The following is a 26,850-nucleotide window of genomic DNA, read 5'->3' as shown; positions in this document are numbered from 1 at the left end:
TTCATACTTGAATTGGACAAACAGTAGTAAATTGTGAAAATATGATAAAATGGAGGTGTTTAGAATAGGGTAATTAACTGAGAAGTGCCTAGGAAGATTATGGATAGTTTAACAAGGTTTATTTCTACAAAATGTTCTTCCTGTCCTTGATTATAAGAACACTGGTTTATAGGGAGGACATCTTTCACATAGGAATTTCAAGTCCTACTTTAAAGAAAAATAATGAAGGTCAAAGTGACCTTTCCTATTTTTGTTTTTATTATTATTTTGAAGTGCTTTTAATTCAAAACAGTCAATATGCCACAGCAGCATATTTTAGGGTATTCTTAACTCCTTCAACATAATGGAGGCAAAATGCTCTCAGAGTTCAGAGTAGCAGGATTAGAACATTCTTGGAGTTAAAATGAGAGGCTATAAATATCCTGCTGCTTTAACCTTGTCACAATGAATTTTCCAAGGTCTGCATACCATCTTTTGTCATAGATTACCTTCCCCTCCTATGACATATTTCCCAACGTTGACTCATCTCTGTGTTATGTGGAATTCCTCAAACCAGTTTCACAAACTTAAATGTCTACAAGTGCTAGGCGGATAATATGCTAAGTGGGCAAGGTGGTAAACTAAGAATACCTGCTTGTCCAAAGAAGGAAATTATTACTTTGTTTTAGCCAGCTGTTGCCATGTGGGAATGTGGGCCAAGGGTTGTCAGAAGTCCAGTGTTTTCAATAGAGGGCATAAATCCCGATTTTTGTTATGAAAATTTCAAAATTGGCAACTAATTGGGGAAAAGAAAACCTAAAACTTTTTGTGCAGGCCAAATAAACATATCCATAAGCCAGATGGCAGCAGTGTGTGATCTTTGTCCTAAAACTTTTGTACTTTTCAGTGATATCATTTTGAAGGAATGAATGACTATTCCATGCCCTTCTTATATCATTGATCACTGACTTCCCAAGTACAACCCAACCCACTTCCTGTTGTGTGCCACCCACTGGTGATTTCAGAGTTTGCCTATCTCTTTAAGGTGTCAAGTTCTACCCCTCTCCTTGTGATATCATGAACTACAGTCACATTCTTCCCTCCATTCTTGAAGTTAGCCTGGCCACACCCTTTATGACATCATGAATTGTTCTAGGACTTTGTTATTTTTTGGGAGTGGGGATTGAATCCAGGGGTGCTTTACTCCTGAGCCCTTTTTACTTTTTAAAATTTGAGACAGGGTCTCACTAAGTGTTTGAGGCTAACCTCTAACTTTCAATCCTCCTGTCTTAGTCTCTTGTTAGGATGAGAGACATGGGCCATCACATCTGCTTGTCGTAACACTTTGGAATAACAACTTATTCCTACATGCCATTACAATCCCTCACACATCTCTGTATCATCACACTGCAGCATCATGTGTTAACCTCATTCCAGGACTGCAATGTGGGATGGGAGTGAGAATATATAATCAGTATGGAAGAATGAATGGATGAGGTTGGGCAATTTTATTTTAATTTTTTAAAAAAATATATATTTTAAAATTTTTTAGTAATAGATGGACACAATATCTTTATTTATTTTTATGTGGTGCTGAGGATCAAACCCAGTGCCTCACATCTTCAAGGTGAGCGCTCTAACACAATCCCAGTCCTGGGCAATTTTATTAAGGCAGAACACATCTGCATTAATAGGACTGTTGAAAAGAATAATAATAGTTGGACAAGGATGTTTAAATATGTGGCATAGATCTCTGTAGAGTGATAAAAAGGTGTAAACTGAGTTCTCCAAGCACTTCAGGTTAACTTTTCCACAGTGAAGAATTATAGGACTTCTTTAATGAGACTGCTTACTGGATATGCTGTCTATTCCTTTGTAGTGTAAGAGGCTTTTGTTTTTAAATAGCAGGTAGAGGATACAAATTTGATGGAATGAAAACCCACAAGTTAGGATTAAGATTTATGTAACTGATCATTGTACATTCTAAGTTTTTTTCCTTGGAAGAAAACAAAAAATTATGAATGTAGCACACAATATATATTAGATAACATTCCTTATTGCAGTATGACTGAACTTTATTCTTACTAAAATTCTTTTAACCCATAGAATATATGCTTCAGATTTCTTCATACATTTTTCTTCTAGTTTACTATTCTTTTTAATATTTTTTTGGAAAGGAGCTGGTAAGATGGCTAGCAGGGAAGAGGATCATTGTTCTTAGCATATTATAAATCTTTTGAGGTAGAAATAGTATAATTTTTTTTTTTTGGTGGGGATTGAACCTAGAGGTGCTTAACCACTAAGCCACATCCCCAGTACTTTTTTTTTTAATATTTATTTTTCAGTTTTCGGTGGACACAACATCTTTATTTTATTTTATATGGTGCTGAGGATGGAACCCAGCCCTGCGCATGCCAGGCAACCGCGTTCCCGCTTGGGCCACATCTCCAGCCTACATCCCCAGTACTTTTTATATTTTATTTTGAGACAGGTCTTGCTAAGTTGCCTAAGGCCGCACTAATTTGCTGAGGCTGGCGTTGAACTTGAAATCCTCCTGCCTCAGCCTCCTGAGCCACTGGGATAACAGGCATGTGCCACCACAAAACCAGTGAGATGGTATAATTATTTATTTTTTTTTCTTTTTTTTTTATTGTTGGTTGTTCAAAACATTACATAGTTCTTGATATATCATATTTCACATTTTGATTCAAGTGTGTTATGAACTCCCATTTTACCCCGTATACAGCTTGCAGAATCACATCAGTTACACTTCATTGCTTTACATATTGATATACTCATGATAGGAAAGGCAGCAGAGATGGTATAATTATTGAAGAAAGGAATTCTTGAAATTTTGGACTTTGTAACATAAATCTAGGCATGATCTACTGCTATTAATATATATGTCCTGTATGTTAGTTACTGTAATAGCAGGTAGAGGATACAATTTCCATTTTCTTTTTTTTAAAATATTTTTTTAGTTGTAGATGGACATAATAATTTTATCTTTATTTGTTTATTTTTATGTAGTGGTGAGGATTGAACCCAGGGCCTCATACATGCAAGGCAAGTGCTTTACCACTGAGCTACAACCCCAGCCCTCCATTTTCTTTCTAAAGAAAAAAAAAAAAGCCAACATAATCAAATCCCTTTGCCAAAACATTATGAAAAGAAAAAAAAAACAATATGAAGACCTAATATAATTAGGTAATTTTTTTATTCACTCATTCATTCAACAAATGTGTATTGATTGCCTGTTATATGTATCAGACACTGTGCAAGGCCCTGAGTGATAAACTAAATATTCTCTATACTTTCAAAGATCTTATGTTATAGTGAAACAGAAAAACAATTAAGGAGAAAAGCACGCGAGACACACACACACACACACACACACACACAATTAGAGCAATGAGAAGGAAGAGAGGGAAATTACTTCAGATTGAGTGGTTGGAGTGGGTTTTCTGAGGCAGTGGCATTTGAGTTCTAATGAGTGAGAAGAAACCATCAATGCAAAGTGTAGGGGAACAATGTTCTACTGAAATGGGTATAGCTTGGGCAAAGGTCTTAGTAGGAATGTTTTATAAAATCAGAAAAACAGTATGTGGTTAAGTACAGTGATTGGGAGGGAGGGTAGTAAGAAATGAGGCTGGACAGAAAGATAGGTGACACACAGAGCCTTGGCAGACACAGCAAGGAGTGTGAATTAGAAACTACCGTTTTTAAGTAGAGCAGTGCCATATTTTAAAGGATTGCCCCAACTTTGAGTGAAAAATGGATTATAGGGGGCCAAATTGGTAGGATATGAATTGTAGGCTATTAGCAATATTCTATTGAGAAATAATGATGATTTGGTCTGAGGGGAAGGAGAGAGAGGGGGGGGAGAGAGAGAGAGAGAGAGAGAGAGAGCGAGAGAGAGAATGAATACATATTTTGGAGGTAGAATCAACAGAACCTGCTGATGGATTGATGAATTAGATATGTGGTATGAAGGAAAACAAAGAATCAGAACTGACTTGTAGAATTTCAACTGGTGCATTCTATTTACTGAAATAAGAAAGATAAAGAGAGTACTTAATAGGTTATCTGGGCATCAGGTGCTGAAACAAAATTAGCTGTGCAAAAGGTTTTCCAGGCAATAATACCTGCAAAAGGGAAAGGGGCAGAAGAAAAATTGTGCAGAGGGAGTTGGTAGATAATGATGCAGACCTGACAAAGTATCTGCCAGCCCAGTAGACAAGCTCTAGAGCAAAAATTGCCAATTAGAGTTCTGTATTAGACAATCCATGTACTATCACCTTGCTCATTTGTTAGTTGGAAGCTGGCCCAAGAGTAGGAATTAAGCTATACCCCAAGAAAAGGATGACTTTGGTTCTAAAACTGGGGTGGACCTTGAAGCAGGTAACAGCTGGATGCTGTCAGCTAAGCACATTCCTCATAGCTGAGCACCCAGACCTTTCCTTCCAGGGTTTGTTTTGTTTTGCAGAATTGAAGATTAAACCCAAGCCTCAAACAAGCTAGGCAAGGGCTCTACCACCGAGCCACATCCCCACACCCCAGGCCCCAGGCCCCTCCTGAAGGGATCCAGAAGCACATCTCCGTGTATCACACATGGAAATTTTCATTGGCAAGAAAAAGGAAGACTTTACTTTTATCAAAAGTATAGGATTGGGGTTTGAGGGGCTGATAGCTAATTACTTCTTTCAGTCATCTTTTGTTTATTGAGCTTCCACAAAAGGCCATCCAAATGGAAATGTAGATAATTGGAGAAGGTCTCAATTTCAGAAGTTTGTACCAGGGCTGGAAATATTTAATAATTAAGATTATTGGCTGGCTAATCTGGAGAAGTACTCATTATGGTTTAGATATTAGGTGTTCCTCCAAAACTCACGTGTAAGACAATGCAAGAATTTTTAGAGGTGAAATCATTGGGTTATGAGAGCCTTAACCCAATCAATGAATTAGTCTCCTGACAGGGGTAAATGAGTGGTAACTGAATCCAGGTAGGGTGTGACTGGAGGAGGTGGGTCATTGGGGATGTGCCTTTGGGGTATATATTTTGTATCTGGCAAGTGGAGTTATCTTTGTGCTTTCTGATCATCATGTAAGCTGCTTTCTTCTGCCACACTCTTCCATCATGATGTTCTGCCTCACCTCTAGTACTGGGGAATGGAGCTGATTATCTGTGAATGAGATCTCTGAAACTGTGAGCTCTCAAATAAACTTTTCCTCCTCTAAAATTATTCTTGATAGGTCTTTTAGTCACAGCAGTGAAAAAACTGACTAAAACAGTACCACTTCTCTAGGAATTGTTTGGAGACAATTTGGGCTATCATATAAACTGGGGGGTCTAAAGGGAACACTATTGGCATTTAGTGGGCAGGGTCTACAAAGGTAAAACATTTGCAATGCATGGGCTATCCCTCCAAATCAAGAAGCCCCTTACATAAAATACTAATAGTACACCTGTGGAAAAAATGGCTGTTAGATATACAAGAGGCCCCAAACCAATCCTTGAGACAATTCATTTTTTAGAAATAGGATAATGGAGGAGAAACTGGCACAGGAGACTATAAAGAAGTATCTAGAAGAATAGAGAGAAAGTAGAAGAGAATGCTGAAAGAGGAAATTGTTTTAAGGAGAGAGAAGTAAGCAGCAATCAATGCTACTGTGTAGTGGAGTAAGATGTGGACAGAAATTTATCAATTTAAAGGTGACTTTAATAAGAATAGTCTCAGAGGAGTGGCGGAGATGGAAGGCAGATTGGCATAAAATAAGAAAAAGATGACGGAGTGAGTAGAGAAAGCAAAACTTTCAACAAACTTGAAAAATAAGCAGGGAAACAATTTGGAAGGTGACTGGGGTCAAGGAAGTTATTTTATTCCAAACATTGTTATGAAAGTTTTTAAGTATACAAGAAAGTTGAAATAATTTTGCAGTAAAAGCACTGGATTATATAATTAGTATCTTACTCTACTAGTTCTATCACTTTTTTTTAATTCATGGGGAAGGTATTTTAAAAGCAACCATGTTGGGGATTTAGCAACCATGTTGTTGCTAAAGGGAAGAGAGAGGAAATGAATTCAGAATCATCTGGCTTTGTAGATTTGATACTGGGAAGCTGTGGTGAACATGGTTCTGTTGTCTAACTAACACTAGACCTTCTTCCTCTTTTTTATTAGGACCCCAAATTTGATGTGTCCCATCCAGAGGATTTGTAGTGATTGGTCTAAGCCTATCATTACTGCTGCATTCCCCTTTTCAAGACCCTAACTTCCCCATCGTACTCCCATCATAGTTAAAGAGAACAGTCATTCAACCTATTTTTAGTTACTGGAAGGGTTCTTAAAGCATTGTTTGAAGGACTGATATGGGGGAGGTCTTCAGTGTAAAGGAACTTTTCACAAAAAAGATTTACTAGTAGTAGTAGTAGTAGTAGTAGTAGTAGTAGTAGTAGTACTAGTACCACCTTCATCCCCATTCCCTATCAGGTCTGTTTTCTGCTTTTGAAAATAGTCATGATTCATGATGTCAGGAGGTATGAGAGCTGTTTTTCAGCCCAGGGCAATAAACTTGAAGATGAACAGTCAGAGCTGAAGAATGCAGAGAATTGTAATGAGACTAGCAACCAACACCAATGCCAGCAACTGCCTAATTCCATTTTTTTTTTTTTTTTGGTAATAAAGACGGAATTCAGGGGGTACTTTACCTCTGGACTACATTCTCAACCATTTTTATTTATTTTTGAGACAGGGGCTTGTTAGGTTGCATAGGCTGGCCTCAAACTTGTGATTCTCCTGCCTCAGCCTCCTTAATCACTGGGATTAAAGGGTGAGTGCCACCACGCCTGGCTGTAGACTTACTTTTCTTTCTTTCTTTCTTTTTTGGTGGTGCTGGGGATTAAACCCAGGGACTTGTGCATGTGAGGCAAGCACTCTAATAACTGAGCTATATTCCCAGCCCCTAGATTTAATTTAACTTTGAAAAATAAACTCTAATTTATTGAAGGCTTTATGTCACTTTAGCTGAATACAGATACAGAATATGGAAGAAGCATGATGTGGCTATCCTTTTCTTTGCTGAACACCTCTTCCTAACCTGATTCTGGTTACAGATCCTATTCCCCAGGCCACACAAGTGAGTGCCTGACCCAAATAGGACTGTCAATGAATTACTCCATTATCCTCTCATTGACTTCCTTTTTTTCTGTGTGCTTAAAATGGTTTCTGTTGCCTTAAGTCAGTGGTTCTCAAATAGTGGAGATTTTACTCCTCAGTATCTGCCAATGTCTGCAAATATTTTTGGTTGACACAGGTGGTGGTGGGTGTTAGTGGTATTTAGTAGGTAGAGGCCAGGAACGCTGGCATCCTGAAATGCTCAGGATACCCTCCTCCCTAAGATAAAATCTTACTGGACCAAAATTGTCAATAGTACTGCTATTTAAAAACACTGCTTTTAAAACAAGAATGATTTAATTGGTATATGGAAGTTCTCAAAGAGGACTTGTATCACCTGCTGAAAATGAGTGGGAAGGAAGGATGGGAGGTTTGAGGAGGTATGAAACAATCATGGAGGATGTGGGAGAGGAAAGATGAGAGTGAAAAGTTGGAAGGTTGCTGGGCAGTGGTTAGGCCCTGTCTGAGGTCAATGTCCATGAATTTAGAGACACAGGTCTAATGATTTTTCTCCTACAACATAAAGTAGCATTGGTACAGATAAAGGGAAAGTGTGTGCTGGATTCATCCAAGGCTGAGTTTTTGTCAGAAGAGAGCAACAGAGAGAAAAAAAGGCAAGGGAGTCGATGTTTGTATGGGAATGATTTTATTAATGAAATAGAGAAATTAAGCTGGATAATTAGAGAACAAATGATAGAAGATAATTGATAATAAAACCTGAAGGGATCAAGTCGATTCAGGAACTGGCAGTATTGGTATACTCTAGAGCTGGTTAGAAATAAAATCGCATCTTCCTCATGGATCTACTAAATCAGAATTTGTACTTTAACAAGATCTTCATGTGACTTTTATGTACATTAAAAACTGAGAAGTAGATTAGAGGATTTGATGAAAGTTAAGAATTTTTACTCTGAAAATATAATTCTGGGTGAATTATCCAGCACAGAGGTTTCTTTTGTTTTTTTTTCTTCCTGTAAAGGGTCAAGAGATAAATAATTTGGGTTTGGGTGAGGTGGAGCATACCTGTAATCCCAGCGGCCTGGGAGGTTTAGGCAGGAGGATCAAGAGTTCAAAGCCAGCCTCAGCAACAGTGAGACACTAAGTAACTCAGAGAGACCCTGTCTCTAAATAAAATACAAAATAGGCCTGGGGATGTGGCTCAGTGGTTGAGTACCCAAGTTCAATCCCTGGTACCAAAAAAAAAAAAAAAAAAAAAAAAAAAGATATTCAATGGGTTGACTTATCCAAGGGCCATAGTTTGTTTGACCTCTGTTTCCATATAGCATTTACCATAGAATTTCTGGTTTCTTTCTTATTTATTTATTTATTTTTATGTGGTGCTGAGGATCGAACTCAGTGCCTCACATGTGCTGGGCAAGTGTGCTACCACTGAATCACAATCCTAACCCCTTTTTTCTTTGGTACTGGGAAATGAACCCAAAGGTGCTTTACCATTAAGCTACATCCTCAGTCCTTTTTATTTTATTTTGAGATAGGGTCTTGTTAAGTTGCTTAGGGCCCTATTAAGTATGGAGGCTGGCCGTGAACTTGTAATCCTCCCTCTTCAGGTTCCACAGAAAAAAGGTCATACAAGTGAGCACAACTGTGCACAGCAAATTCTGTTTTCTGACCACTTACTGTTTCTTGGGAGTAAGTACTCTTCTGAACACAAACTTACCTTTGTAATGAATTAACCAGTTGATGTTTTGTGAGATTCTAGGAGAGGATTTGAGTTAGGGCCAAACTGAAGTATTTAAAAGCAGACTCTCCTTAATGTCATCTTTTTCTCCCTGGAAGACCTAGAGATGTAATATGGGGCAGGATTTGCATTTACTGGTTCTCTGGGGTTGTTTCCCTTTTGTTTTCTTTGGGCCTCCAGCAAATTCATTTTGGAGTTTCTTAGCTAGCCAAAGGAAATCAAGGTATTCCTTGGACATCAAAGAATCAATTGCTTAAATTGAGTCGAACAATATTCCCTTGAAGGAAGTGGCAGTAATAATCAGTCAGGGTTTCCAAGGTAACAGGGTGCAGGTAAGTGGGGGAGGGAAATAAAATCTGTTGAGCATCTTCTCTCTAGCATCCTAAATAAATCATTTGAGTCCTTACAGTAAGTTTGGTATTATGATCCCCAAGGTATAGATGGAGAAATATTCTTTTAAGCAATGTAGCACTTTATTCTGGTACCCTCTGTTTTACAAATATAAATTCATTTACTCTTCAACATCCCTATGCAATGGGAACTATTACAGCCTCTATTTTATAGTTGGGAAAGCCGTGCCATGAAGAGAGGTTAAATAACTTATTGGAGAACATTTGCTAATATATATGGGACAGAGTTTTTAATCCTAGAACACTGGCTTCATTTTTCATTTTACGTCTTGGTTAAAACTCACTCATTTGATACTTGTTGAACAAATACTCTGCCAGAAAATGTACCAGGTCTAAAGTTAGGTAACTAACTCAAGACCAGGCATTTGTGATAGCTATAGAATCAGTGTTGAGGTCCAATTCTGACTCTTAAACCTGTGTTCTTTTCCTTTTACTATACAGTATGTTTTTCAGTCCCTTCCAACAGGAGATTCTCCATTGGTGCTAAACCTTCAAGTTTTGGGTTTTACTAATTAAGTAATGTGACATTTCTTTTTAAGTTCCTCAGGATGTTTGAGGTATTCCTATCAACATTCATAGTTTTCTTTATCACAGAACAATCTTTACTGGTATAAGAACTATTGTTTTCTGCTTTATATGCACATGGCATTCTGAAATATTTTCCTACATTTTGTTGTTTAATCATTGTATGCCCTTTTTCCCTTGTTTTTTCTTTTTCCTTAACCTCAGGACATTGCTGAGAATAATGCCCTCGTCTCAGTCACCAAGCCTTTGTTCATTATCTATTTCATTATATTATTAGATTAATCTAATCTTCCAATTTTCTAGGTTTTATTCATCTTCATTAGATTACTGAGTAATCCAGATAGATTATTACCAGATCTTTTAAGGTCTACTCTTAAAGGGTCTATTCCAAATTTTAATGCCTGAGTCAGGCACTTTGGGTCTGTCCCTGTACTAGATTATAAGTAATAAAAATGTGCTGTCAATATGTTTATTTTCAACAGTGTTGGGATGTTATCATCTCCTAATCTGTCACTAACAATGATTACTAATGATAAATAATCAATATGCAGATATTTCCCATGTTTTTCAAGCTTAAATTTAGTGCTCCTACATCAGGACCTCCTGAATATTCTTTCTTTCTCAAGTGCTTTTATTCTTTAATCTATTCATTGAAGTAGAATATAACTAATTTTCCTTATATTAGCTTCTGGTGTTAACCCTTCAGTGGAAGCAGAGCCACAGAATTCTTGGACTTTCATCATAAGGTAGAAAAAAGGTTGAGGTCTTGCTTTTAAAAAATGGACAAGTGTCTTGTTCTCCTGAACCTCAAGAAGAAGCTTAACTTTGAGGTACTAAGTTTGTGGATGAGAAACATTTGAAAGTCATGGAATCCAGAGACCTGAGGTATATTCTTAGGTTAGCCAGTAACTTGAGAATGGCTAACATTTATTGAACACATACACTGTGTGCCCGTCACTTTTCTATTCATTTGCTGTGCTGTAAGTGGGAGGGCACTATTATTATCACCATTTTATTGACAAGGAAATGGAAGCACAGGGCATTTAAATAATTTACCCCATGATTATACAAACTAGTATGTGAATTTGTCATGCTTTCCTGCTGTTTTATGACACTGATATCTCAGCTTTAACTAACTTTACATATATAATACAGCTAGGTAATATGAAATAATCTTCTCTGAAAACTAAAAATGTATTTTTTTGTGCCAGTTAAGCAAGATTTTTTAAGACAATTTTTGAAAGTTGAACAAGGAAAAGGTAACTGTATTTGTTACACTGGAAATAGAAATCTTCAATTTTACCTACATTTTAATTCACATTACTTTAATTAAACAAATACATGATCTCTGAAAAAAAATAACTTACCCCAACTCACTGCTATTAGGGGCAAAGTTTTGCAACAAAGACAGTCTGGTCCCATGGTGATGCATCTAGCCACCTGCCTATATTTATTTCATCTTGATAACAAAAACTTCCATTACAGTTGGCCTTCCTCTGTATCTGTGGTTCCACATTTATGGATTAAAAACCAACTGAAGAGGAAAAATATTAGGGAAAAATACTACAACTGAACGCAGACAGACATTTTTCTTGCTATTATTCCCTAAACAATACAGTATAACAATAATTTACATAGCATTTATATCATATTAGGTATTATAAGTAATTTAGAAACGATTTAAATTTTGTGGGAGGAAGTACATAGGTTATATTGCAAATTCTACATCATTTTAGATAAAGGTTTGAGTATTTGTGCATTTTGGTATGGGAGTGGGTACTAGAACAAATCCCTTGTAGATCCCGAACCACAACTGTACCGATATACTATGCAACAGGTTCTTTGTTTTTGTTATTACCTAATCACCAACATCCTAAGGTAGATGTAATACCATTTTTTTTTTTCAGGTGTAAAGAATGGAGGCTTAGAAAGGTCCTACCAATTGGCAAACTCAAGGTTCAAAAGCAGCTAGGTGGCTCCAAAAGTTTCTCTAACTCTCCAGTCACATACTTTTTTTTTTTTTTTTGGTACTGATGATTGAACCCATCCAAGGGATGCTCAATCACTGAGCCACATCCCCAGCCCCTTTTTTTATATTTTATTGAGACTGGGTCTTGCTGAGTTGCTAAGTGCCTCGCTAAATTGCTGGGGCTGGCTTTGAACTCAAATCCTCCTGCCTCAGCCTCCCAAACCGCTGGGATTGCAGGCGTTCGCCACGACGCCCGGCTCACACACATTTTTGATACTGTTTCCCCATCTTTAAAATAAGAGATTTGGAGATGCCTTGGTTCTACGGTGGAGGATGTAGAGAAAGGCATATCTACAGATGGATGTGCGAGAAGGTGGGGTAAATGCAGTCAGGCCACAGTGACCCAGAGATCAGCAGAACGAGAGTGGGGCGCGGTTACAAATTTGAGGAGGATTTTTGCTAAAAGGAGGTTTGGGAACCCCCACCTTCCCAACGAGAGGCCTGTGGTTGAGAAGGGCTTGACAGTATGGGCGACCAGTATGGGTGCTGAGGGGCAGACCAGTGGTCAAGAAGGAGGCTATCCCTAGGGTTGTGTTGGATTTCTCGGACAGGACACCCGCCCAAGTCCTGCTCCACAGGCTTCTCCAAGAAAGCTGGGAAGGAAGAGGCGCGGCCTTCCAGCCCAGCGAAGCAGAGCGCCACGTCCCTCTTGGCTCAGCCTACCTCAGGCTCCTTCGCTACGCGCTCCACACCTCCCGCCTCCGGCCTCGCTGGCTTGGCCTGGATCCAATCCCAGCCAATCGGCGCCCTCCGCGATCCCAAGCAGGACCAATCAGCGGCGGTGGGGGCGGGAGCTGTCGCCATGGCAGTGAGGAGGCGGGCGCGCGCGGTAGGTGGAGGGACGGAGCAAAGCAGTGGGCCAGGGGCTGGAGAGAGTCTGTTCCAACCCATTCAGCAAGCGGAGCCTTCCTCGCCGGCAACCCGCAAGGTAAGGCCGGTGGCTGGAGGTGGATGCGGATTAGTACGTCGGGAGGCTGGGGCGAGTCCTGAGATAAGACTCTGGTTTTTTGCCCTGCCAAAGCAGTGAGCATGGCGGGGCCCGTACAGTGGGCGGGCACAGGTGGGGAGGGAGCCCCCAACTTGAGCTTGAGACTCGGGGTCTCCTCCTCCGCTTCACTCGCTGCAGAGCACCCGAGCTTTCTCTGGGGTCGATGTGGGAGGCGGACTCTCCTCGAGAGCCAGAGAGGGTAGATGCAGGACCGAGACTCGGGCGGGGTCCGGCGCAGTCTTGGCGCTTCAGTGGGCGAGGGAGATGCCCATTGGTGAGGAAGGGTATATCTACCAATTCCAGGCTGACGCTCACCACACGATTCGCCGTGGAGCAAAGGTAGGCCTGTGAACCCCGTTTTTCTGCCGGTTCTGTTAAGCTCTTACACTCAGGAGAAAGTTCCTGCCAGTCGTACTATCGTTTTTGTTTTTCCTTTTAAAAGACAACTTAGGTTCGAGGTGATCCCTTTCAGTTTTAGGGGATGAGAAGGATGGTACTTCCTTGTTGCACCTGCTAAATATTAACTCAGTGAGCAAATGTGGTTATTGTGGTTGGTGCTGGCAGCGGTCTTGGCAATTATTTTACAGTGTCAGAAGAGGTGGAGGGGGAGAAAATGAGAACGAACATGGATCTTTAGTCTAATTTTTGGGAGACAACCTCTTGAGATTCTGTGTTCACTAAACTACTACACTGGATAATGTACCTTTTGACAATCGAATTGGTGCTACCATCTAAAGCCTTTTATTAAGGCTCTGTTAAATCCATGGATGAATATGGACACTAAACCAAATTTTACCTGGCTTAAAAAAAAGACAGGGGTCAGGTGTCGGTTAAATGCACATATTTCTTTTTCTTTTCTTTTTTTTTAATGCTGTCTTTTTATTTTTTTAAGTTTTTTAGTTATAGTTGGACACAATATCTTTATTTTGTTTATTTATTTTTATGTGGAGCTGAGGATCGAACCCAGGGCCTTACACCTGAGAGGCAAGCACTCTACCACTGAGCTACAACCCCAGCCCTAAATGCACATATTTCTAATAGTTTTGTTTGAAGGAGACTCTTGGTTTTCCCTATAGGAAAGTAAAAAAAAAAAAAAAAAAATTGACAGTTGCTTGAAAAGATTGGCTAAAAGCTGTATGAGACTAGTGGTATTTTGCTCCAATAACCTATCTTTTACTACCTATTTAAATTATTTGTTTCTTAAGGTATTCCATGGTGGATTCCATTAAATAATTAGACTCTGTTAATATCCAAATTCTTGCATTTTTGTCTGTCATAGAAATTGCATCAGGATTCATCCTGATTTAAGCCAAGTGTGAGTTCTTGTTTTATAAAATTTGAACAAGTTTAACAAACATTAGACAAATTAATGTTTCAACAGATGCTCCTTAGTTAATAGGGTAAAAAATTAAATCATTTAGAAAATAGAAGTAAAACCTCAAGTAATATTATTCTTTTTATTATGGTGAACATGGAAACTTCTTTTTCTCATCTTGATCTTTAAATTCTCTCCAATCTGGTTCACATTCCTAACGTGAATAATTTCTGTCTCCTTGTGGTTACTCGTGCTGTTCTTCTGCTATCCTGATTTTACCCATCTTCTAAGGGTGTGTTTATCTTTCTCTGCTTTCCCAAGATGCTAATTATTTATATGACACATTTTACACATTTTCTCAGCATGCCTTTTGTGAGTTGTTTTTTGCTCAGTAAATACCATTTGAAATGAAATCACAATTAAGGGGGCTGGGTTGTGGCTCAGTGGTAGAGTGCTCGCCTAGCATTCACAAGGCACTGGGTTTAATCCTCAGCACCACATAAATGTAAAATAAAGATATTGTGTCCACCTAAAGCTAAAAAATAAATATTTTAAAAAAGAAGAAATCATAATTAAGGCAATTAGGGTAATTTGCAAAATACTAGCTTTTAATTATGGGCATTAATATAGGGTATCAGCAACATGAGCAATTCAGTTATCTTTTTGTTTTAGTATATGAAGTATATCTCTGTAGATATACTAAATTAATTTTGTATAATTTAAAATAATATATATTAAATACATATTAAACTGTGTTCCAATTTCTAAGGATCCTTTTTTTAAATCTTTTTTTTAATTGGTTGTTCACAACATTACAAAGCTCTTGACATATCATATTTCATACATTAGATTGAAGTGGGTTATGAACTCCCAATTTTACCCCAAATGCAGATTGCAGAATCACATCGGTTACACATCCACATTTTTACATAATGCCCTATTAGTAATTGTTGTATTCTGCTACCTTTCCTATTTTCTACTATCCCCCCTCCCCTTCCCTCACATCTTCTCTCTCTACCCCATCTACTGTAATTCATTTCTCTCCTTGTTTATTTTCCCATTCCCCTCACAACCTCTTATATGTAATTTTGTATAGCAATGAGGGTCTCCCTTCATTTCCATGCAATTTCCCTTTTCTCTCCCTTTCCCTCCCATCTCATGTCTCTGTTTAAAGTTAATTCTAAGGATCCTTTTGATGGCTGGGGTGTATAAAACACCCTTTTGAGTAGGTGGCTGGAAGAATCAAGTGTAAGATTTTGGAATATATTGAAAATAATCTTTAAAGTGGATAATTTTTTAAGTATTGTGAATAAATATAATAGACAAATAACTTTTTCAATATAGTTTACAGTTTAGAAAAAGAAAAATTTGCTTTTTTATGTTTAATATGTGAAATCAGTTTATAGACTTTAAAAAACAGGCTCTAAATAAGTTAAAATAACTTACTCAAGAAAAATTATCAATCACTTTGATAATTTTCAATCTAAAAGTTATTGAAATATACAATATGGTGAAAAGTCTACTTAAGAATTTCTTGGCCAGATTCCAGTCCTTGTTCTGCTAGATTATCTTAGGCAAGTCAGTTAACTTCGTTGTGCTTTTATAACCTTTTATAAAGGTGGAAAGTGAACTGGATTACTTCTGAAAACATTTCTGGACTCAGAATTCTCTTATTCTAAAATTTGCAAACAACTTAATGGAAATTGAGATAGCACTTCCATGCCTTCATTTTTTGGCAGAGCTTTTTGATATTGTATTTTAGTTATCTGAAGTACAGTATATGTAAATGTTGAGGACATTGTAATTTAAAAAATTAAGTGATTTATTAAGTGTTAATTAAGTGATACTGATATCAACAGTATATATTCATAAACTTATTTCTAAGAATACTGTAAACCATTGCTAAGATTGGAAAAAAAAGGAGATATATGATAGTTTCCTTGATTGATGTCCTTTTAACAGATATGGACATCAGAAACACTAAGATCTATACTGATGTCTCCATCAAGGAAGGGGCTGAAGTCCAGCTCAGCTGGTCATACACCTGATATTTTATTTCGAATCACACTTTCTATCTGACTCTCATTTTCAAAGTGGGAAATGGAGGTGAGCAACAGGTTATATTGTCACTGCTGGCATGGAGAAACTCAGACACCGTTTAGTTTTCCTCACTCCACCCCTTTTTACTGTCAGAACTGACACATTAAAAAGCAGCAACCCTGGTTTCCTGGCTCAGGGCAGTGCCTTTGGAAAAAAACAAAAACAAAAACCTAGGCCTCTCATTCCAGCTTGATTTTAATGGCTTGGAGGAAGAGACTGTTCCATTCTTGTTGGATGTGTTCCTTCTATTGGCTTTGTAGCTGCATTGGAGCTTTGGTTATAGCAATGCTCAGAGAAAAGCTCTAATGAGGCATTTCAAAAATGTTTTATGATTGTCAAACTGATATTGCCTTTTAAATTCTATAATTTGGGTATTTTCAGAACAGATTTTCATATATACGTATATTTCATTTTCAAGACAATAAGGGCATTAATATTTATTGAGCATATACTATTGTCATATACTATACTGGTTATTTTATGTTCTTTCTTATTTCCACCTCATCAATAAACCTGTAAAGAAGTATCAGTTCAGTTTCATAGATAGGAATATCAAGACTCAGAAGACCAAAAGAGGGTTGGAGATGTAGCTCAGTAGTAGAGCTCATGTGTAAGGCCTAGGGCTCAATCCCTAGCACTTAAAACAAGTATCTCACAAATAAATGGGAGAGGTTAGGATTCAATCTGTTGTTGTTTTTTTGTTTATTTTTTTTATCATGCTGTATTAGAAAAGGCATATACCTTTACAAAATACATTATGCATATTATCATAGATGGTTTCATATTAAATTGCCATGTAAAAAAGAAATATATGTGTTGTTCAAATTTGAAACTATTGTTATTTGCTTGTTTTCTTTACAGACCACTTAGAAATAATTGATCATGTTCACCAATGAGTTTGCACACAAGCTGTCTTGTATTATGTAGTAGGGTTTCAAAAAAGAGTTAGAATTTTATTGTCTCATTACTGTGGTAGACTGGGATCAAGGTTAGTTATTTTAAAGTATTGTAAAAGTAAAGGAAGATTCCAGTTAAGTATTTAACAGAAGTTACCTTATATCTTAAAGTGTTATTGCTGAGAAAATTAAAAGCTTAATCTGAATTCCTCTTAGTTATTTAAAAGAGGAGCAATAGATTAATTCTAGATAGGGAAGAGGGGTGGGAGGGAAAGAGAGGGGGCAGGGGATTAGCAAGGATGGTGGAATGTGATGGTCATCATTATACAAAGTACATGTATGAAGACTTGAATTGGGTGTCAACATACCTTATAATATACAAACAGAGATATGAAAAATTGTGGTACATATGTGTATTGAGAACTGTAATGCAAAAAAACCCAAAGTACATGTATAATGCCATAAATTGTCATGAACATACTTTATATACAGAGATACAAAAAATTGTGCTCTATATGTGTAATAAGAATTGTAATGCATTCCACTGTTGAAAAAAATAATAAAATCAATAAAAAAGAGGAGCAATATAGTAAAATATGGGCACAGCAAATCAAATGGTCTTTGATTCTGTTTATTTTAATGTATCTCCCTTCCCTACTGGAATATGATATAATTTAGTCTCCTTCACATCATGAAAATTTGGTACGTTTTCTTTTCATGCTGTGACAAATTTATATGCTGTCATTTGCCTTTACCACCACTATAATATGGTTAAATTTATGATTATATTTAATTTGTCTTTTTTTTTCTCATTTAGAACCTAAGATTCAGTTTTTAATGAAAAAAATTTGGGCCAGGAGCCAAGATCCACCTCTTCACTAACTTGATATTAAACATCTTACCTTTCTGGATCTCAGTTGCCTCATCTGTAAAAGGGACATAAAAATTGTTTAGCTGTATGAAGGTAAGTGCTCAGTTAAGACTTGCCTTTGTTGGCAAACAAAAACTACCACCACTACCAACAATAATAAAACACAGATAGGACAAAACCCCAAATAGGCTTCCTGGTAGTTAAACCCACAATGTTTTTTTTTTTCTCATTTGAAATAATTCTTGAAGTAGACAGTCTAGGACAGGCATAATGACTTTATTAAGTCATAAGAGACCTAATCTCCTACCAATTCTTTGATCTGCTTTCCCTAAATTGTGACTCTGTTTTTCACAGTCTAAGATAGCTACCAGCCTCTGACCATCACAGCCAAGATACAGGCAGCAAGGCAAAGGTAATGAAGGATGTCTCTTCTCTCTTTCAGGAGACTTCCTGAACAAAGCTCAGGCTGCAAGAAAGCTGAGGAAGGGAGAAAAGTATACATGAGGAAGGAACAGAGATTTTTCAAGGAAAGAGAGAGATTAGTTCCAGCTTTTCTATTTTTTTGTTTTTGGTGTTGCCAGGGATTGAACCCAGGGCTCTGTCCATGCTAAGCAAGTGCCCTACCATTAAGCTACATCCTCAACTCTTTTGTTTTCTTTTCACTTACTTACCTATGACCATTCTTTTTAACCCCTTCCAGGATATCTTGCCCCACAATTAAAACAGGGATCTCCCACCCCTCCCTCTCAAATAAACTTAATCTGGTTAACTACTGGAGTGAATCTATAGCTAAGAAATCTGCCTCTGTTTATGAATGGGAGTTTTGATTTGTCCTTTTAGGACCTGGATAGGTAGGGAAATTGTTTTGTATCTATTGGATACTAGGAGAAGATTAAGAACTCATAATAACTTTGTAATTATGCCTGAGGCTCTGATGCCTTTGGGATCATTGATTCCATGCTATCTTGAAATGATCTCTTTTAAAATTTTTAAATATACTTACTTATTTTTTTTTGTCCTACTTAGTTGTACATGACAGCAAAATACATTTCAATTCATCATACACAAATGGAGCATAACATTTCAATTCTCTAGTTGTACACCTTGTAAAGATGCACCATTAATGCAATCATACATGTATCTAGGGTAATGATGTCCATCTCTTTTTTTTTTTAATATTTATTTTTTAGTTTTCGGCGGACACAACATCTTTGTTTTGTATGTGGTGCTGAGGATCGAACCCGGGCCGCATGCACACCAGGCGAGCTCGCTACCGTTTGAGCCACATCCCCAGCCCCCTGAGAATCAAGCCAATTTTTTTTTTTTAGAGAGAGAGAGAGAGAGAGAGAGAGAGAGAGAGAGAGAGAGAGATATTTAATATTTATTTTTTAGTTTTCGGCGGACACAACATCTTTGTATGTGGTGCTGAGGATCGAACCCGGGCCACACACATGCCAGGCGAGCGCGCTACCGCTTGAGCCACATCCCTAGCCCTGATGTCCATCTCATTATACCATCTTTCCTACCCTCCTAATCCCACTCCATCCTTCCCTTTGCCCAATCCAAAGATCCTCCATTCTTCCCATGCTCACCCCCCACCCCCTCATCATAGATCAGCATCTACTAATCAGAGAAAACATTTGGTACAGTATCTTTATTTTATATTTATGTGGTGCTGAGAATCGAACGCAGTGCCTTGTGCATGCTAGGCGAGCACTCTACCGCTGAGCCACAAACCCAGCCCCAGGCCTTTAGTTTTTTTGAGGTTGACTTACTTTGCTTAGCATAATATTCTCCAGCTCCATCCATTTACCTGCAAATACCACAATTTTATTCTCTTTTAAGGCTGAGTAATATTCCATTGTGTATATATACCACAGTTTTTTTATCCATTCATCTATTGATGAGCATCTAGGTTGGTTCCACAGTTTAGCTCCTATGAATTCAGCTGCTATAAACACTGATGTGACTATGTTACTATAGTATGCTGATTTTAAGTCCTTTGAGTATAAACCGAGGAGTAGGATAGCTGGGTCAAATCGTGGTTTCATTCAAAGTTTTCTGAGGAATCTCCACACTGCTTTCAAAAGTGTTTGCACCAATTTGCAGTTTCACCAGCAATGTATGAGTGTACCTTTTCCCCTACATCCTCTCCAACACCTATTATTGCTTGTATTCTTGATAACTGCCATTCTGACTGGGGTAAGATGAATCTTAGAGTAGTGTTAATTTGCATTTCTCTAATTACTAAAGATGTTGAACACTTTTTCATGTATTTGTTGATTACATGTATATCTTTTTCTAAGAAGTGTCTGTTCCTTAGCCCATTTATTAGTTGGATTATTTGTTTTTTTTTTTGTATTAAGTTTTTTGAGTTCTTTATATATAAAGAACTTTATATATATATATATATATAGAGAGAGAGAGAGAGAGAGAGAGAGAGATTAGTGCTCTATCTGATGTGCATGTGGTAAAAATTTGCTCCCATACTGTAGGCTCTCTCTTTACTTCAATGATTGTGTCTGTTGCTGAGAAGAAGCTTTTTGTTTAAATATATGTCTTTATTTTACTTTAAGTGTTGCTGAGGATTGAATCCAGTGCCTCACACATGCCACATGAACGTTCTACTTCTGAGCCACAACTTTAGCCCAAGAAGAAGCTTTTTAATTTGAATCCATCCCATTTATTGATTCTTGATTTTATTCCTTGTGCTTTAGGAGTCTTGTTAAGGAAGTCAGGGCCCAAAGAAGATTTGGGTCTACTTTTTCCTTCTATTAGGTGCAGGGTCTCTGGTCTAATTCCTAGGTCCTTGATCCACTTTGAGTTGAGTTTTGTGCATGGTGAGAGATAGAGGTTTAATTTCATATTGCTACATATGGATTTCCAGTTTTCCAAGCATCATTGTTGAAGAGGCTATCCTTTCTCCAATGTATGTTTTTGGCACCTTTGTCTAGTATGAGAAAACTGTGTTTATGTTGGTTGGTCTCTGTGTCTTCTCTTCTGTGCCATTCATTGGTCTACATATCTATTTTGGTGCCAATACCATGCTGTTTTTGTTACTATTGCTCTGTAGTATAGTGGAAGGTCTGGTATTGTGATGCCTCCTGCTTTACTTTTCTTGCTAAGAATTGCTTTGGCTATTCTGGTATCTTATTTCTCCAAATAAATTTCATGATTGCTTTTTCTAGTTCTATGAAGAATATCATTGGGATTTTAATAGGAATTGCATTAAATCTGTATAACAGTTTTGGTAGTATGGCCATTTTGACAATATTAACTCTGCCTATCCAAGAGCATGGGGGATCTTTCCATCTTCTAAGATGTTCTTCAATGAATTGATCTCTTGATTTAGAATCTCACATCATCCTACTTTAGAGAGGAAATAACCAGCCTATCCATATTTGGATTAGTCAGTCTACTGTTTCAGCCTAGTTTAGCTCAGTGTCTCCTCTTGAAGTCTGAGTCTTATGGAAACACAGGGTGATAAAAGATAGGAGAAGAAGGCCAGTCTTAATGATTGGAAAATGGAAGAAAAGTAGGTTAGTCCCACTTCTTCCCATTGTTTCTCTTTATCACTCATTTCTCCTTTTTTTGTATGGATATTTTTGTCTTTTCCAGTTCATAAAGATGACATGTAACCCTGTTTCTGACACCTTTGGCATTATGTTGGTATTTAAAGAGATTTTTTAAAATATATTTTTAGTTGTTGACAGACCTTTATTTTGTCTATTTATTTATATGTGGTGCTGAGAATTGAACCCAGTGCTTCACACATGCTAGGCAAGCCCCCAACCCCTAAAGAGATTTTTGTCATTACTTTTCTACCTAATGTACTTCAACACTTTCTGTTTCTTTTGTTATGACAGCAGGTGACATTTGAAGAGACTTTATTAAGAAATAGAGTAAAGGTTTAAGTTAATTATCCTTATTATGTCTAGAATAAACACTGAAAGATTAAAACTAGTAGAAGGAAAAAGTATATTTAAAACATTCTCCTTTAATCGAAAAAAAAGAAAAAAGAAAAGATGAGACAATAAAAAATAAATATTAAAGAGACAGGATAAATAGAAAGCGCTAAAGAAGATGGTAGATTTTGAATATAAGATAGAATACCTGTATTTCATTGATTCTAAGACCTCATTGATATTAAGATATACCATCGTATGCTATAGAAAAAAATCCTGCCAAACTATGACATTGTGCTTTATTACTTACAATATGCTTACTGAAAAAGTTTTATTTTACTTTTTTTTTTTAATCCCTAGGGATTGAACCCTGGGATACTTTATCATTAAACTACATTCCCAGAGTTTTGTTTTATTTTATTTTGAGACAGAGTCTTGCTAAGTTATTGAGGCTGGTCTTGAGCTTGAGATCTTCCTGTCTCAGCCTCCCAAGTACCTGGTATTACAGGTGTGTGCCACCATACCTGGTTTTTTCTTTTTTTAAAATGTATGTAATAACATTGTTGGGAAATTATTTTGCAGTTTAAACTTTAACATAGCAGCGACTTTTGGCCATAGGTATTTATGATGCATTACAGTGATAGCTGTTTTATAACCCATTCTCTTATATCAATCTCTTTTGTAGCTTTAGCATTAGTGTATTATTTTGAAGTATTCTAAAATAGCATCAGAATTTTGTCGACATTTCCTATTGACTCAACTCAGCTTTCTCCCTAGTTAAATTACATGTTGTTGGAAGTTCTGCAGCTTTTGCTTAGTACTATTAGGAAATTTTTGACAAATTGACATTTGCCTTAATGTTTTATAAATTGGTCAAATCAAGTTCATGTTCCTTGAAATTTTTTTGGAGGCATTGTCAGTTTCTGTTGGCTGCCTTTGCATTGTTTGGCTGCTAATAGGTAATTCTGTTGCTCTAACAAAATGTAACATGGCATCATCTACTTTGTGTATCTTTTTTTTTTGTGTGTGTGTGTGTGTGTGTGTGTTGTGCTAGGGACTGAACCTAGGGCCTTGTGTATGTGAGGCAAGCATTCTACCACCTGAACTATATCCTCAGTCCTACTTTGGGTATCTTTCTGTCTAGAGTTTAGTAAAGCATTTACTTCTTCCTTTATGAGAAAAAATAAAATTATTATTCTAACATCAAATATTTCCTTCACCAATTTGAGTGCTTCATTTCTGAACTTACAAAATAACTTTTCATTTTAATATCAAATTATAGTTTAATCTTCTTGGGAAGATATTTAAAGTGATAATAAGGAACTACTGATAATGCAGAAATTCTGAAGTTAGGACAGTAAGAATAAATTTGATAAAAAATTTATGCATATGTAATGCATATTGTTGTTGGTACTTGACCAAATAAAATTTTATTTTTTGTTGTTGTTTGAAGTATTGGGGATGGTACCCAGGGCTTAGTGTGTACAAGGGAAGCCTCAACAACTGAGCTATATCCCCACATCTTTTTAAATTTTATTTTGAGACAGGTCTTACTAATTTGCCTGGGCTAGCTTCGAACTTGTAATTCTCCTGACTCAGCCACCCAAATGCCTGTGATTATAGGCATATGCCACTGTGCCCAGCTTCAATCACAATTTTAATGTTCCAGTCATTGAAAGGTACTCCCTGATTCCTGAAATGTTAAAATGAGAAATTGTGCATTTTAGGATGGATTAAGCACAGAATAAGTAATTTAATTAAATGTAAACAGAGAAAATACTCCACTTAGAAGGCAGAGATTGTCACCTTAGTATATGTGTGTATGTTTGCATGTGTACATATGTACATGTATATATATATTCACACAGTATTCAAAAGAAAAACTGGTTTCACTATATTAGTAACAACTAATACAGACCTTAAGGCAAGTTGGGATATGAAGGCCACTCACATGTGATAAAACATTAAATCTAAGGCTAGAAAGTCTTACATTTATATATATCTAATATTTAAATAAAATTGACAAAATCATAAGGAAAAACAGAAAAGTCCAAAATAATAATGTAAGATTTTCACATATTTGTCTAGTAATGGTGAAACAAGGAGACAAAAATCATTAAGAATATAGAAAAAATTAAATGATTGTGAAGCATGAATTGTATTTTTTGATCTTCACATTAAAATTTTTTCAGCTTGAAATTTTTGCTCTATTTTTTAAATTCATTTTTTTTTTACTTTTTATTTTTTACCTTTTTAAATACACAACAGCGGAATGCATTACAATTCTTATTATACAAATAGAGCACAATTTTTTGTATCTTTGTATATAGAGTATGTTCATGCCAATTCATGCCTTTATACATGTACTTTTTTTTTTGCATTACAATTCTTTTTTTCTTTTTAAGAGAGAGAGAGAATTTTTTTTTTAATATTTATTTTTTAGTTTTCAGCGGATACAACATCTTTGTTTTGTATGTGGTGCTAAGGATCGAACCCGGGCCGCACGCATGCCAGGCGAGCGCTCTACTGCTTGAGCCACATCCCCAGCCCCATGCATTACAATTCTTAATACACATATGTACCACAATTTTTCATATCTCTGTTTGTATATAAAGTAGGTTGACACCCAGTTCGTGTCTTCCTACATGTACTTTGGATAATGATGTCCATCACATTCCACCATCCTTGCTAATCCCCTGCCTTCTCCCTATCCCTCCCTCCCCTCTCCCCTTCTTCCCTATCTAGAATTCATCTATTCCTCCCATGTTCCCCCTCCCTACACTACTAAGAGTCAGCCTCCTTATATCAGAGAAAACATTCGGCATTTGTTTTTTTGGGGATTGGCTAACTTCACTTAGCATTGTCTTCTCTAGCGCCATCCATTTACCTGCAAATGCCACTATTTTATTTTATTTTATTGCTGAGTAAAATTCCATTGTGTATATATACCACATTTTTTAAAATCCATTCATCCACTGAAGGGCATCTAGGTTGGCTCTGCAGTTTAGCTATTGTGAATTGTGCTGCTATAAACATTGATGTGGCTGTGTCCCTGTAGTATGCTGTTTTTAAGTCCTTTGGGTATTGTCTGAGGAGAGGGATAGCTGAGTCAAGTGGAATCACCATTTATTCCTTTTTTTTAAAGTTGGAATATAATTCATACAATTCCCTTGCTTTTAGGAAAATTGTAGGGTTTTTCAACCATCTCCTATCTAATTTTAGAACATTTTCATCACCCCCCCCAAAAGAAATCCTGTATCCATTAGCATTTATTTCTTATTTCCCCCTTTCCTACCAATAGTTCTAAGAAATCAGTAATCTAATTTCTTCCTCTATGAACTTACCTATTTTGGGCATTTCATACCAATTGAGTCATATAATATGTGTCTTCTTGCTCTTGGCTGTATTTGTTATTTATTCTGTTGTATTTGACTTTAAAACAAACAGTTTTCTCCTTTAAAATCAGTCTTTTGTCCTGAAATTATCAAAATATGAAATAGCCTTTGATTTTGAAATAGCAGTACCAATTCAATGCAAGTCTGACAACCTCTAAACCTAAGCTTTGTTTCTACTTCACCAAGAAGGTCTAAGTTTGATGAGAGGGTATAATGTTTCACAACCTGTTTCCAAAGGGTGAAACTTTCTTGGCTTTACTTCTTTTTGTCATTGTATCCCCAAAGGAATTTTCCTTGAAAGTTGATTTTTGTTATGTTACAATTAATGTTCCCATCTCAACTCCCACATCTGTTTCTTACTTTGCCTATGTATTTTAAATTTGCGAATGTTTAGTTTAAAGGCATTTATTGATCTTACAAATTAATAATTTAAAATTATTGGGCTGGGGATGTGGCTCAAGCAGTAGCGCGCTTGCCTGGCATGCGTGCGGCCTGGGTTAGATCTTCACCACATACAAACAAAGATGTTGTGTCTGCCGAAAACTAAAAAATAAATATTAAAAAAATTCTCTCTCTCTCTCTCTCTCTCTCTCTTTAAAAAATAAAATAATTGGTGTGAATATAAGCAACTTTATTAGTACTTTATTAGTATTTCTGAATACGTAATAGAAAAGATCTATACTTAAGAAAATAGGTACTAGAATTTAAGCACTTAACAAATACTGAGGTTAAGTGAAATTCTCTAATTTAACAAATTCTTTCTTTTTAAAATGAGAAAACTGAAGTGGAGAAAGTCAATTGACTCACCTGTATTGACATAGCAAATAAGCCATGCAGCTAGAATTAGAAAGTACATAATAAAACTTAATTCTGCCTTATTGTTAGGTATAAAAGTAATTTTCTGCTGACTGTGGTGGTACATATCTATAGTCCCAGCTACTCTGGAGGCTAAGACAGGAGGATCACAAGTTTGAGGTTATCCTGGGTAACTTACACCCTGCAGCAAAATAAGAAATAAAAAGGTATGGGGATGTAACTCAGTGGTAGAGCACTTGCCTACTATACCTAGAGGCCCTGGGTTTAATCCCTGTTGAAAACACACACACACACACACACACACACACACACACACACACACACATCAGACATTTCCAATTCCTTAAGGGTCCAACATTTCTTTTTGACATAAGTATTCTCCTTGTCTCTCATTATAAGTAAGGTCTATAAGTATTAGAAAGAGGGAAGGCAGTATGTTATAGGGCAGTACTTGTGAAACTTTAGCAGGCATTATAATCATCTACAGGCTTGTTAAAAGACAGATTGTGGGGCCTACAGCCTAGAGTCTCTGATTTGGGTCTGGAGTAATCCTTGAGAGTTTGCATTTCTAGCAATTTCCCAGGTGATACTGGTGGTACTGGCCTGGGAACCCCACACTTTGAGAACCGAGGCTTAAAAGTAGACTTTGGCTTTGGCATTAGTCACTCTCAAGTTTAAATTGTCTCTATGACTAACTGCTCTGATTTAGATCAAGCTTTTTAAGCAGTAAGGTTTCTTTTACTTTAA

At 36.8% G+C, this 26,850-nt stretch overlaps 1 protein-coding gene across 1 annotated transcript in view; it reads left to right on the top strand.

Moving 5' to 3' along the window:
• The first annotated feature begins 12,657 nt into the window (after nt 1-12,657).
• Nucleotides 12,658-26,850, top strand: part of Nucb2 (nucleobindin 2) — a 37,333-nt gene continuing 23,140 nt past the window's right edge. Inside the window, exons 1-2 of the mRNA XM_026398985.2 lie at nt 12,658-12,745; nt 17,934-18,080. Coding sequence (XP_026254770.1) covers nt 18,075-18,080 — 6 coding nt within the window. The 5' untranslated portion in view covers nt 12,658-12,745; nt 17,934-18,074. The remainder of the gene's footprint in view (nt 12,746-17,933; nt 18,081-26,850) is intronic.

Source organism: Urocitellus parryii, chromosome 4 (assembly GCF_045843805.1).
Source record: "Urocitellus parryii isolate mUroPar1 chromosome 4, mUroPar1.hap1, whole genome shotgun sequence".
Lineage (NCBI taxonomy): Eukaryota > Metazoa > Chordata > Mammalia > Rodentia > Sciuridae > Urocitellus > Urocitellus parryii.
Note: the sequence above shows the minus strand (reverse complement) of the source record. Positions and strands in the feature narration are given on the sequence as shown.